Source organism: Lonchura striata, chromosome 1, assembly GCF_046129695.1.
Source record: "Lonchura striata isolate bLonStr1 chromosome 1, bLonStr1.mat, whole genome shotgun sequence".
In the NCBI taxonomy this organism is placed as follows: Eukaryota; Metazoa; Chordata; class Aves; order Passeriformes; family Estrildidae; genus Lonchura; species Lonchura striata.
Window position 1 is genome coordinate 24,260,102 of NC_134603.1, and position 12,300 is coordinate 24,272,401.

The 12,300-nt window shown below is 37.0% G+C and overlaps 1 protein-coding gene across 1 annotated transcript in view; it reads left to right on the top strand.

Annotated features, from left to right (window-relative positions):
• RAD54B (RAD54 homolog B) overlaps positions 1-12,300 on the top strand; it is a 62,242-nt gene that overhangs the window by 37,158 nt on the left and 12,784 nt on the right. The window contains exons 4-7 of the mRNA XM_021543212.3: positions 1,600-1,800; positions 3,927-4,214; positions 6,836-6,998; positions 7,686-7,911. Of these exons, the coding sequence (XP_021398887.1) occupies positions 1,600-1,800; positions 3,927-4,214; positions 6,836-6,998; positions 7,686-7,911 (878 nt within the window). The remainder of the gene's footprint in view (positions 1-1,599; positions 1,801-3,926; positions 4,215-6,835; positions 6,999-7,685; positions 7,912-12,300) is intronic.

Consider the following 12,300-nt stretch of genomic DNA (forward strand, 5'->3'; position numbering starts at 1 on the left):
TTAAAGATTTTTTTTGTTACTGTCTGGTTCATTTACCAAGATTCATCTGCAAAGAATTCCCTACATTTCAAAAATGGCTACTCTGTTCCATATTCTTATCCTTCTTGTGAAATGCCAGTGTTCAGTGGCTGCTCTGTTATTCCTTGGAGATGGGGACACATCTGCTGCATGGAACTACAGATGTTGGCTAATGCACTCAAGAAACATCTACAGATGGAAAATCCTGTCTGCTTTAGGCACTGCGTCAGCATGGAGCTCTATACAGACAATACAACTTCTGGAGTGTTTTGGAAAGGAAATTCAACTAGATAAATACAGCATTTTTCATTTAGATAATACTTTTTTAGTAAACATTAGTCTGAAAAATTACTCTCATTTTAGGCATGTAACTTAGGAGTATTTTGAAGTTTTGAGAATATGTAGACTTGATGTAGAAGAGTTAAAGCTGCTTCTTTGTTGGACTATTACTGTGAGCAAGAATTTCCTCTTGCAGCTTCTCCTTTAAATACCAGCACACTTGCAAATTTTGGAAACATTAGTCTGTGGCATAAGTGCTTTTCTTATCAGATTTGTATAGTGTTGAATCCCAGATGGAATCAAAGGAGCAAACCTATTTAAGCTTTTAACCAGCATGCAAGGGTATTTTAATGAAAATTAGTCTGATTCTCCTTTTGAAGCTGTGCATGTGCTGAAAAGGAATGCTACAGATACTCCTTTAGGTAATGCTGGCAACTTCTCTACCATTACTTGTCTCGGATTGCTAACTCTTGAAAGCATGTGTTTATTCTTAATTGATGTTACAATCAAGTGCTCTCTCTTCTGTTATAATTTCTTAACTTTATTAGCCTAAATATAGCATAATAATATTTACATCCATGATACTTATAACTGGGTAGCTGCTGACAAATCTAAATCAATCAAAGCCTAGTAACAGTGTGTTTGAGTTGGTGCATACTCAAGAGATGGCCTGTTTCAGGGTTTGCACAATTAGTTATTTTTGAAGGGTGCAAAGAAAGAAAATGAAATTATACTTTGTATTATTACAGTTATGGTTTATAGTGTATTCAACTTAAAACACAATCTTCACCACAGTGGTTATTCTGCTAATTAGTACAGATGACTTCAGCTCCAGATGTGGTTCCTGGACTACTTTGTTCCCTTTTCTGAGTTCTGTGTTCCTGTCCTTGCCTTCAGAACATTGCCCAGCACCATCTCATGAGGACCCTGTTTTCATTTGCTCCTCTGGTCATTTCCCTTTTGCTTTTGTTTCAGCCTTTCCTTTTATTCTTTTTCCATTCTTATCATCTTGTATATATGTCAAATTAGGTCACTTACTAATGCAACAAGTAATCTGATTTCCCTGAAAGTACATACTTTCTGAAACAATGTAATGTTGTTTTGTTTTTAGTTTTTTTTTCAGGATTATTCCTTATGTGGTGTTCTGTCTCAATCTAAATTTACCATAAGAACAGGAAATATACCACTTTGTTTATATAAGACAAAATGTATAGATTGACCTTGATTTTTTTGAAATGCAAAAGACTGTACACTTTAATAGGAGAAGCTGAGATATTCTTTATTATTTTATTTCCCTTTTAGATGCACTGTATTTGCCAACATCAGGGACTGCAAAGGAAGAAGCAGCTCAGGAGGCACCTGACTGCCTTGTGAAATATTTCAGTGTCATGTGGTGTAAGGCATCAAAGAAAAAGCACAAGAAGTGGGAAGGCGATGCTATTCTTATTACAAAAGGAAAGTCAGTAATATTGAAAGATATGGAAGGCAAAGACATTGGCAGAGGTACTGTAGAATTGCATACTTGCTCAAAGGAACACCTGGCAGAAAAATCACTGTGCTTTGAATTAACAGAAACCCAGCTCTTTAGATATTTTAGTTCTTCATACTGGTGTTGACGACAGGATGAAAAAACAGTGGAGTGGGCTTGCTATTGGTTTGTCTTTTTTTTCATGGTGGGGGGAAGACTGCAAGACAGCTTTATATTTATTACATGTAAGGCAGATGCATGGGGGAGGCTGTAGCAGGCTGAATAACATAATTCACAGAAACACCAAATGCTAGAGAGAATCTGGAAACCAATAGCTGTACTAATTCAGCCAAAATACTAAATGAGAGATGAGTAGTTGATTTTGGTAATAATGCAGAAGTGAAGGAGTTAAAATTTGGGGAAAAGATACAGGTAAGTTGCTTGTAGATATTCCAGTCAGCAGCAGGGCAATCAGGAATCTCAGAGGTTGGATCTTTACTTTTCAGCCAGTCAAACAGCTAAAAATATTATCTTTGTTGGAAAGACAGGCAAACAGCAACATTTTCCAGCCCAGCCAAAGTCAACTGTGTAGCAATTTTTAGTCTTGTAGTTTTAGCAGCAGCTGCTGCTGTAAGACATAGTTTGGGTTGATATCAGAGTTAAAAATAAGACTTGCAAACCATAGGCTGCCATCAACTTGAAGCAGTAATTTTTTACTGAAAGCAAAGCAAGAATCAACTTTGCTAATGGAGCCAAAGATATTCTGTAAGGGAGTAGGATTGGACAATGTTTCTGCAAAGCATAATTTGATTTATTTTAGGTCAGAGATGGCTTCTCTGCTCTTTTATTACAATCATGACATTGTGATCTCATGACATTGTGAGCCTTGTTAGGACCAGGCAGTTTTGATTTGCAAATCAGTCTGTGACTTAGAAGTTAATTTGAATTTATTTATAGCAAAGCAATATATGTACAGACTTGCTTGTTTTTGAAGAAGGCAGAGTGAAAGAGAGTAATGCCTGGAATGCATCAGCCACCACCCTTGTTCTTGTGTTTTTTCAAGTCCTGTCTTCTTGAATTAGCTGCAAACACAATAGAAAAATGAACATTGTGATTTTTCTCTTAAAACTTAACTTAAAAAAAAGTTAAAAGTTTTTTTACCATGTTTGATGGCATCAGAGGTCACAATACCAATGTCATTAGTGCTAACTTGCCTATTCAGAGTTGCTTTCAATTCAGATTGATTCTAAGAAAATAAATTGACCAATTTAAGCAGTGTGAGTCTTAAAAATCTGCAATTATTTAACTCACTGAGTGAGAAGGAAAGGTCTAGAAGTGATGCTTGCCTCCAAATTTGTATATAATACTGGGAAGTTTTTAGTGAATGTGTATGAGCTCTTGGGATTATTATTTTTAAATGGGAAGAAAAAGGCAAAGGAAGAACTTTTCTTTTTTTCCTTAGGCTTACCAGGACAGGATCAAGGATGGCACAAGGGAGCCTGAAATCAGCACAGCTTATAGCTCATTTTTGAGGCAGCAGAACATCTTACTGTTCTCCTCTGCAATGTCCTAATTCCTTAATAATGCATTGCAAAGAATTTAGGACATGCTCTCTTGTAAATTGCTGTATGCTACAGAAAAGGTTATTTCTGGCAGCTGCATAAACAGTTGAGCTTTGTAGTTTTACTTTTTGCATTTTCGGTTTCTATTTACCCTTAAAGCCCATCCTGTCTTAGAATTAGACTCTTCTGACCAGAACCTGCACAGGAATATACCTGTGTTCAGTATGTTCAGCCTCAAGCTATGTAGTGTAATAAGAGGAAACAAAAGTGCGGAGCAAAGGAGATCATAAATGTCCTCCCTAAGCTTCCTATTTAGGAAGACACATGGATTCTTTTGTGTTCAGGCATCTTCAGCTCTTTCCTGAGAGCAAGTGCTCCTTTAGGAGCCAAACAAGGTTCACTTGTTCACAAAGGAATTAAAATGCAGACCTTCACCTTCCAATCTTTCACATTCCTAGAAGCTGGACTCGAGCTTTGCAATTAAATGTTTCAGAAGGAGTTACTTTTTCACAGTTTTTCCATCCTGCAGATGAGTACTGGTGTTAAGGAAGTAGTACTTGCTGTGTTGTCCTAATGATTTAATTTTTATGTTCTTTTAGGTACTGGATATAAAGCTAAAGAGCTAGACAGCCTTGCTGAAGGTCAAACACTGATGGTTGGCGGAAAAGAAATTGAAGTGATGGGTGTAATTTCAGCAGATGATTTCAGCAGTGGCAGGTGTTTTCAGGCTGGAATAGGGACTCATGAAACAGATGCAACTGCATTATCTCAAACTAATACAAAACCATTCTGTAAACCATTCAAAAATGTCTGTCAACCTAGTCCTAAAGAGAATACACTCAGAGATTCTCAAAGCTGCAAACCTCGCCATGATCCAAATGCTACAAGTAAGATTGAAATTTTTAAGTTTCTTTAAACATCCTCTGACTCTCAAAAACGTAACCAAAATCTTCATGTTCCTCAATGTATTACTGAAGTATTTTTGACATACAGTACTAGTATCTAACCATGCTAGGATTTGGTCATGTGTGTTTCTAACAAGTAAAATACTCTGCACTGCATAAAGCTTTTCATACTTGTTAGAGATGGCTGTGGAAACACATCAGAGTAGTTTCTAAGAGTTTTGCCAAGGAAAATGAGTGTAATGATTGTTGAAAAAATCTGACACATGGTAGAAGTTCTAGATGAGTTCCAGCTTCCCACTGGGGTCAGTGAAATACGGTCATAATGTGGCAACACAGTAATTGCAGTGGAGGATCAGTTATAGAAAAGTTGTGCCACTTTGAGAGAATTGCTTCTGTCAATGCCTGATGCTTCACAGCCAGAGTGTAACTAAAACTCAACCAGATATGTTTTGGAATAAATGTTTAGTTTTATGGTGCTAAAAGAAGTATTTGCTGAAGAGCCATGAGAGTTCACATATTGTATAGCAGCAGACTGGTTAAGCAGTTGTGTAAGTGGTGTTGATTATTGAAGCAGAACTATTCTTTTGTTTACAAACCATATAGGACCTATATTTTGCTGGTAGCTCTATCTTTCAGATGGAAGATAAAAATGAACGTAAAAAAATGTTGCTAAACAGAGCAATGCTTATTTAAAAAAACATTACATTACTTTTTTTTCCTACATTCTTACTATAATACCTCTATCCGAGTTCTTACATCATATCCTGATACTGTGGGACTTTTTGAAGCTGTTACCTGGCTGCTATGTAAATAAACACTGAAATCTTAGTCAAGTGATAATTGTAAAAGAGCATCCTTATTAACACCAGCTTCTGTTCATAATTTAACTTGATTACATTTTATCTAAGGATGTTTCTTCCTGAGATTGCAAGATGATGCTGCATTAGCATTCTGACTGAAAATCTGACAAAAAAAAGCCAATATATTCAGCACGTAAATTAACAACTTTGCTGTTTCTGCACTAGTTTTTTAAGAAGTTACTTTTAGTTGTCTTCTGTGACTTCAGGTGAATTTGAATACCTTATATTTTGGGAGCTTTCAGCACATCAATAGTTTGGACACCGAGTTAAGAAAATAAATGTCTTTAGGCTTGCGTACACAGGAGAATCATGTTATTTAATGTCTGATTGCATAACTTCTTTCAGAAGTTACTGAGATACTTTACAAGACCAGGACCTTGATATTGGAACAGAGGTTTTTATTTTGTCATGAAGTCTATTATTATTAGTTGATTAAAATGCAGCTTCTACAGAATGGAAAGCCAGCAGAACAGAGCAGAGTGACAAAGATGTAAAGCTACATCTTCCACATACAATTTCTAAGCTTTTTAAGTGTTTATCCATACCTTGTTTCTTCCTCATTTCCATCCAAATTTTTGTCAGAAAAGTTATCTTTTTGTCACCTCTGGCTCTTAAATATATGCACATGCAATTTGATTTAATCCATCAGAACTCAAATTATTAGTTGATTAAAATGCAGCTTCTACAGAATGGAAAGCCAGCAGAACAGAGCACAGTGACAAAGATGTAAAGCTACATCTTCCACATACAATTTCTAAGCTTTTTAAGTGTTTATCCATACCTTGTTTCTTCCTCATTTCCATCCAAATTTTTGTCAGAAAAGTTATCTTTTTGTCACCTCTGGCTCTTAAATATATACACATGCAATTTGATTTAATCCATCAGAACTCAACCCTTTGTCAGTAGGAAACAAAATCTCCCTGACTGATAGAAGCCTTCAACCAACCTATTCCCATAAATAAATTATCAATATAGATCTACTCTAGTGACATATAAAAAAACCAGAAGCCATAAATTGCTTTCTCATTCTGTCCTCTGACAATACAATTTTTCAGTGAAGGTGTGTAGCAGCAGCAGCAGCAAGCCAAGTATGGACATTGTCTAGTAAAATTACTGTGTTTGTAAACAGATTATGGCAAGCAAAACTGTTACTCAGATGTTGCTCAACACTTAATTCTCTTGGCTGTCTTCAAAGCTGTCAACTTCTTCTACTCATGCACTGTGCTAGTCTTTGTCAGCTCACACTCCTTCCTTATTTTTCTTTAGCAAATCGGTGGTTTTTATCTCTGCTTCTTGGGCAGAGAAGTCTTTCTTGGCTATTGCAAGAATATCCCTATGAAATGTAGTATTTAGATTTTATGTAGGTCATTGTTTATTTTTTTTTCTTAGACTTTCAATTCAGAAGTATTTTGGATCTTCTTCTAATTTAACTTTATGAATTCAAAGTCATCAAGCAACTTTTATTAGGTAGGCAGTTTCACCTCATCTGGAAAAAACCCTCATATTTCTCAGTTTATCATCTTAACCTTTGAAAAAAATACAAACCATTTGGAAAACCTCTTTAAAAGAATATTTTTATGTAGAAGGCAATCTAGGTACTTATAAATGCATTTTCAGTCTGAGAATGGTCAATATATTAAACAGTATTTTTAACAGTAATTAGATCATTGACTTTAATAGGTTTTGCTAACAGACTAAAAATAATGCTTTTGTGTAATACTTGATTATGCTTTGAACTTGAAGATGCTCTGGTTATGCCCCGACCAAATGCAAGTCATCAGTGGATGTTCAATAAGGCTGGTTTACCTGTGGTGGACGTAGTTGTAGATCCTTACATTGCAAATAATCTCCGCCCACATCAGAAAGAAGGAATTATATTTCTATATGAATGTGTAATGGGAATGAGGTAGGTAATAATTATCCTTTTGGTTTTTAATACCTATAATATTTTCCTGCCCGTGTTTGAAATGTGACATCTTGGGAAGTGTTGAGCAATTGTTCAGTTAATTAATATTAGCAATTTTGTCCCAAAAGTGTCTCTGTAAGTTTTTTTTTACCTAAATGTAGCATCACACATGCCATCATTTTGCCAGATGTCATGAGAAGCTAGTGCACCAAAAGGCCTGTCATTTCCATATACCAAATTTTGTAAACACAGATATAATCAAAGCCATGTTGAAAAACACTGCTTTTTGGGATTTATATTTCGTATAATTCAAAATTATTAATGTAATTTATAATTCTGGCATTTAGAATAAAAAAGGTGTTATTTCAATTAACTTGTTAAAAAAATACAGCATTGTTTTCAAAAGTGTCTTCCCAAGTCATAGATTCCTTAAGGTATTGGATAATTCTAGTTCTAAAGGCAGATTTAAACTTTTGTTTTAGAAGACTAATGAGTTACTGTAGAAAATGAGAATTTTCATTTCAAGATCTTCTAGTTAACTGCATAAAAACCTACAGCGGACATAATAAGTATAAATAGGTTCTTTATACTTCAGAAAACAAGCACAGAAGCAAATCCCTAAAGCAGTTGTGCATAGTTAGAGGTATGTCTTTCAGAATGACCCCAGCACCTGATTACCTCTTACAGAGTCAGTGGCAGGTTTGGAGCTATTCTGGCTGATGAGATGGGCTTAGGAAAAACCCTGCAGTGCATTGCACTTGTCTGGACTCTTCTGCGTCAAGGGCCCTATGGATGCAAACCTGTACTAAAGCGAGCGCTGGTAGTCACCCCTGGGAGCCTGGTGAAAAACTGGAAAAAAGAATTTCAGAAATGGCTCGGAAGTGAAAGGATCAAAGTCTTTGCAGTTGATCAGGTAAGATTTATTTCCAAAAGGGGAAATAGGAATTATGGGTTTTTTTCCCTTTTTTCTTTTTTTTCAACCAGAGACCAAGCCTAGTAATCTTTGTTAATATTTATTTGGAATACTTTATTTATTTTTCAGATAATTGTCCATATGGTTATTTTGCTATGAGTCACCAGGTCATAATGTCATAACCCAAGCTCACATGTGTTATATGTCTGTCTCACCTTTTTTCTGGTTTCACCTTTGAAGTTGTAAAAGGCGACATGCTCCTCCCTGTGCCTCTTCAGTTTAAGGAGTTTTCTGTTATGTACCAAGGTGCAGACCTTCCCTGCTTTACATACCAAAACATCTAGGTTGTGCTCTGTTTCTGTGGTAGTTGCTTTTGTTCTGTACTGAAAACTTCTAATTTGTTTTGGCTGCCTATTTTGGGGTACTTCAGGTTATTCCCTTTACTATCAGAGTCAAGAGCTAGATCTCTGCTGAGATGATTTAAAGTCTTAAGATTTACCAAGTCTAGAGTCTCAGTGTTAGGTAATGAGACTATCAACTGTCTCTAGAAGAATGCAGACAGGTACAAATCTCATTAAGAAGCAGGATGATGCTGATCCCTGTCCCTCCTGTAGTGAAGCTGTTCCTACTAGTATTGACATTCACAAGTTCCAGGGAAGTGGAGACCTTGTAGTACCTCCACTGGTGCTTGCAATAAAGATACTTATATTCCAAAATTATTTTAATACAATCATTTAATACAGGTAGACTGATGAAACAAATAGTACTTCATTCTAAAGGTTATCCAATTCTTACACCAACCAGATTTGCCTTTAGTTTCTTGCATCATCCTTATTGGAAGAATTAATATTTCAGATGAAACAGAAGTTTTCAATGGATGTTTACTTCTTAGTAGACTACAAAATTCTGTAAAAATATTTCTATAAATTTGACTCATTATTGCCAAACTCTTGAAAATGTTGATCTTCCATTGAAGACAATGCATATATAATAGGTGCATTTTGCATCATTTGCTTTCTTAGCAACTTGTTTCAGGTTGTGGAAATGAAGCAAACTGACTTGTCAGGAGCTGTAATATAGGTTGGGATGGGAGAGATGAAATTTCCTAAAAGAAATGGATACAAGGCAAAATATAATATGGCAAGATTTTAACCTAAAAGACTAGTTAGAGATAATTAAATGTTTTCTTGCAGTTTTTATGAATAATGTTGGGAGAAGGCCTGAATTTTATGACAGTTACTATGCCCCAAAATGACAGTAGCTTTCATTTTCTTTAAACTTAAATAACTTTAAAACTGTTACTCATCTTATTGAACCAATTTGACTGGGGACACTCAGCAGCTTTAACAGCTGTCTTCACAAATACCACAGAATACACTGTCATGCAAAAAGAAGACACAATATGACTTGCCTGGGGTATAATTAGGTATTTCAGAATAATTTACTGTCTATCTTCTCTGGAAAAACAGCAATTACCATACTGTTATTTCTCCAGTATAACTTAAAAGAAATAGCTTGTCTCAAGCATTTTCTTCTGTTCTTGTCTATAAGGAATACCTTCAAAGAACTGGTAGACTTTTTAAAATGTTTTCCTCACTTTCACACTGAAATGCCACTAATGGATCCTAACCCTTCAGTAACAGACTTTTAAAAACACCAGGATATTATCTGCTTTTAAATGTGATTACAGTTTAATTATGTTAATATGCAAATGCCATGTAGAGAACATAACATTTAAAATGCAGACATGCCCACAAAGGTTGCTTTTAGGTCTTGTTAATTCCTATTATAAGCATTTGTGATGTATTTGAGAGAATAATTCCTTTATTATAATACTCAGAGTATTACTTCTTACTGGAGTTGTTGTGATTTGGTTTTTAAATCAAAATATCTGGAAAAATAATTAATTACAGGTCTGCATTGCTTTATGATTCAGTATTTTTGAATTTATGCTTTACCAGCTACATTGGATTTGAAATAGTGCAAAGAAAGGTCTGCTCAAAGAGGAAGTCTGGGACATTATGGACCCCTAATACTGATTGATAATTGCTCCATATGTGGCTCCAGCCAACTCAAATCTGTCAAGTCACTTTGGATAATTGTTAAAATGGAGGCTATAATATAGATATATCTTGCAGCTAGTTAAGAGTATTAATTAACTACTTGAAATTAGTTTGTAAATTTATTTTAATTTTTCATCCATCATCCACTGCTCTTGTCACATACAGTAGGAAATACATTATAATTGACTGCAGGAGAATCCTAAGGGACTCTCCTGGCTTTTGGGGTTTTTTTAAGGAGTATAAACTCTCCTGCACACTTGATATTTTTCTAGGGGAGGGATGTTGGTGGCTGTTCCCCAGTGCCTCAGCACTTTTCCCATCTCAGCTCCCAGCCTGAAAGTGTACGAAAAGGAAATGGTTTCTGAACCCTGGGCATCTTCTGATGCTTGCCCATGCCAGGAGAAATTCAGAGAGGCATTGCCTCAGTCTTCCAGGCTGCAGTGTGGAGCCTATATATTGGGCTGGGACAACATTGGGTCTTCCCTACAGGGCTCCTCTGTGTCTCTGTTCCTACGGTGGGAAATTTTCTGTTCCTGTTTTGAAAATGGCAGTAAAAATACAACAAGGAAACAGGCAGTTAGCTGCTGTCCTGGAAACAACAGGAAAGCTCAAGTCCAGTCCCAAACACCTGGAGAAATGGGTGTCCTTGTTACCTGGTCCTTACTACTCCTTGCTTCCTCCAATATGCTGGGCTTCATTGTGAGCAGCACGTGGGGCAGTGATCTGCTGCATGGTACTTAGTGAGATTAATGTGCTGGATTCATCCCCTGGATTCATCTGAATCACCTGCTAGGAGGCTCTAAACGTTGTGATAATTAAGTTGTGCTGCTTTTACAATGTATTAGACCATCTGGCTTCAGACTTAGTTGTCTGTGTTTGGTAACTGATCTTGTTTCAAAATAAAAATACCTTCTAAGGCACTGATTTGCTTTCACAATTAAAGAGGTTGCAGCTTGTCAGCTGCACCCACAGCCTGCTTAGTTAGTGAACACTGTTAGGACATAGGAAGAAGCATTCAGGAAATTAGCATCTGGAACCAAGTAGAAAGGTAAGGAACATGCCCACAGTAGATTTTTTCAATTTTATGCATAATTGCAAGACAGGTAGATAATCCTAGTACATTTACAAATCTGCACAGAAATACAGCTGTTTCTAGGAAACTTTTTTTGAAGGAGGAGCTCTGTCCCTATTTAGGGCCTATTGAGTGTGTGCATTTCCTTCCATAGAGGAAAATTCTTGGTGTCTTTTGAAGGAAAAGGTCTTGAAGGATATATAAGAGTGGAGATGGTTGCAGTCATTTTCTGATCAGTAATACAGGGATTAGAAATCTAGCAGTAGACAGACATGTTTTCTGGGGCTGATTATGGACTCTTATTTTCTGAGTCCCAGGGTGACTTTAACTGTTGGCCAGCCCATCAATGTTAAGGGTTAGTAACAAAGTTAATTACAGAATAATCATTAAATATCCTGTTGAAAGGGATCTCAAGGGTCCTGCAGTCCAGCCTTTCTTGGCAAAGCACCATCGGGACAAGATGGCCCAGCATCCTGTCCAGCCAAATCTCCTCCACCAATCCCCTGGGGAGATTATTCCAATGGTTGGTGATTCTCACTGTGAAACATTTTTCTCATGTGCAATTGTAACTTCCTCAGGAGTAACCTTGTACTCATTATCCCTTGTCTTTTTCATGTGACTTCTTGTAAAAAGTGAGCCTCCATCTTCACTATAAATAGTGGAACATGGTGATAAGGTCTCCCATAAGCCTTCTTTTCTCAAGGCTGAACAAACCCAGTTCTCTCAGCCTTTTCCCCTCTGACAGGCTTCCCAGTCTGTGGCTCTTCCCTGGACCTTCTCCAGACTGTCCACTTCTTTTCTGCACAGCAGGGACCAAAACTGAGCACAGTATTCCAGTGTGGCCTGAGCACTGAGCAGAGTGGTACAATGACTTCTGGATCTCTGCTGGTGATGCCGTGGTGATGCAGCCCAGCACCCCATTGGCTTTTTGAGCCAGCACAGCACTGTTTGCTCATGTTGATCTGATTGTCCACCTGGATTCCCAGATCCCTTTCCACAGAGATGTTCCCCAGCTGGGGAGATGCCAGCCCATGCTGGACACCTGGGTTATGTTTTCCCATGTGCAAGACCTGATGGTAGCCCTTGCTGGACTTCATCAGATTCTTGTTAGCCACTCTCCAGCCTATCCAAATCTTCCTGCAGGGTGGCTCTCTCTTCCAAAGTGTCCACTTTCCCACTCAGTTTGGTATCAAGTTTCATCATGGTACACTTGATCCCATCTTTCTAATCACTTTATGAGGATATTAAACAGCA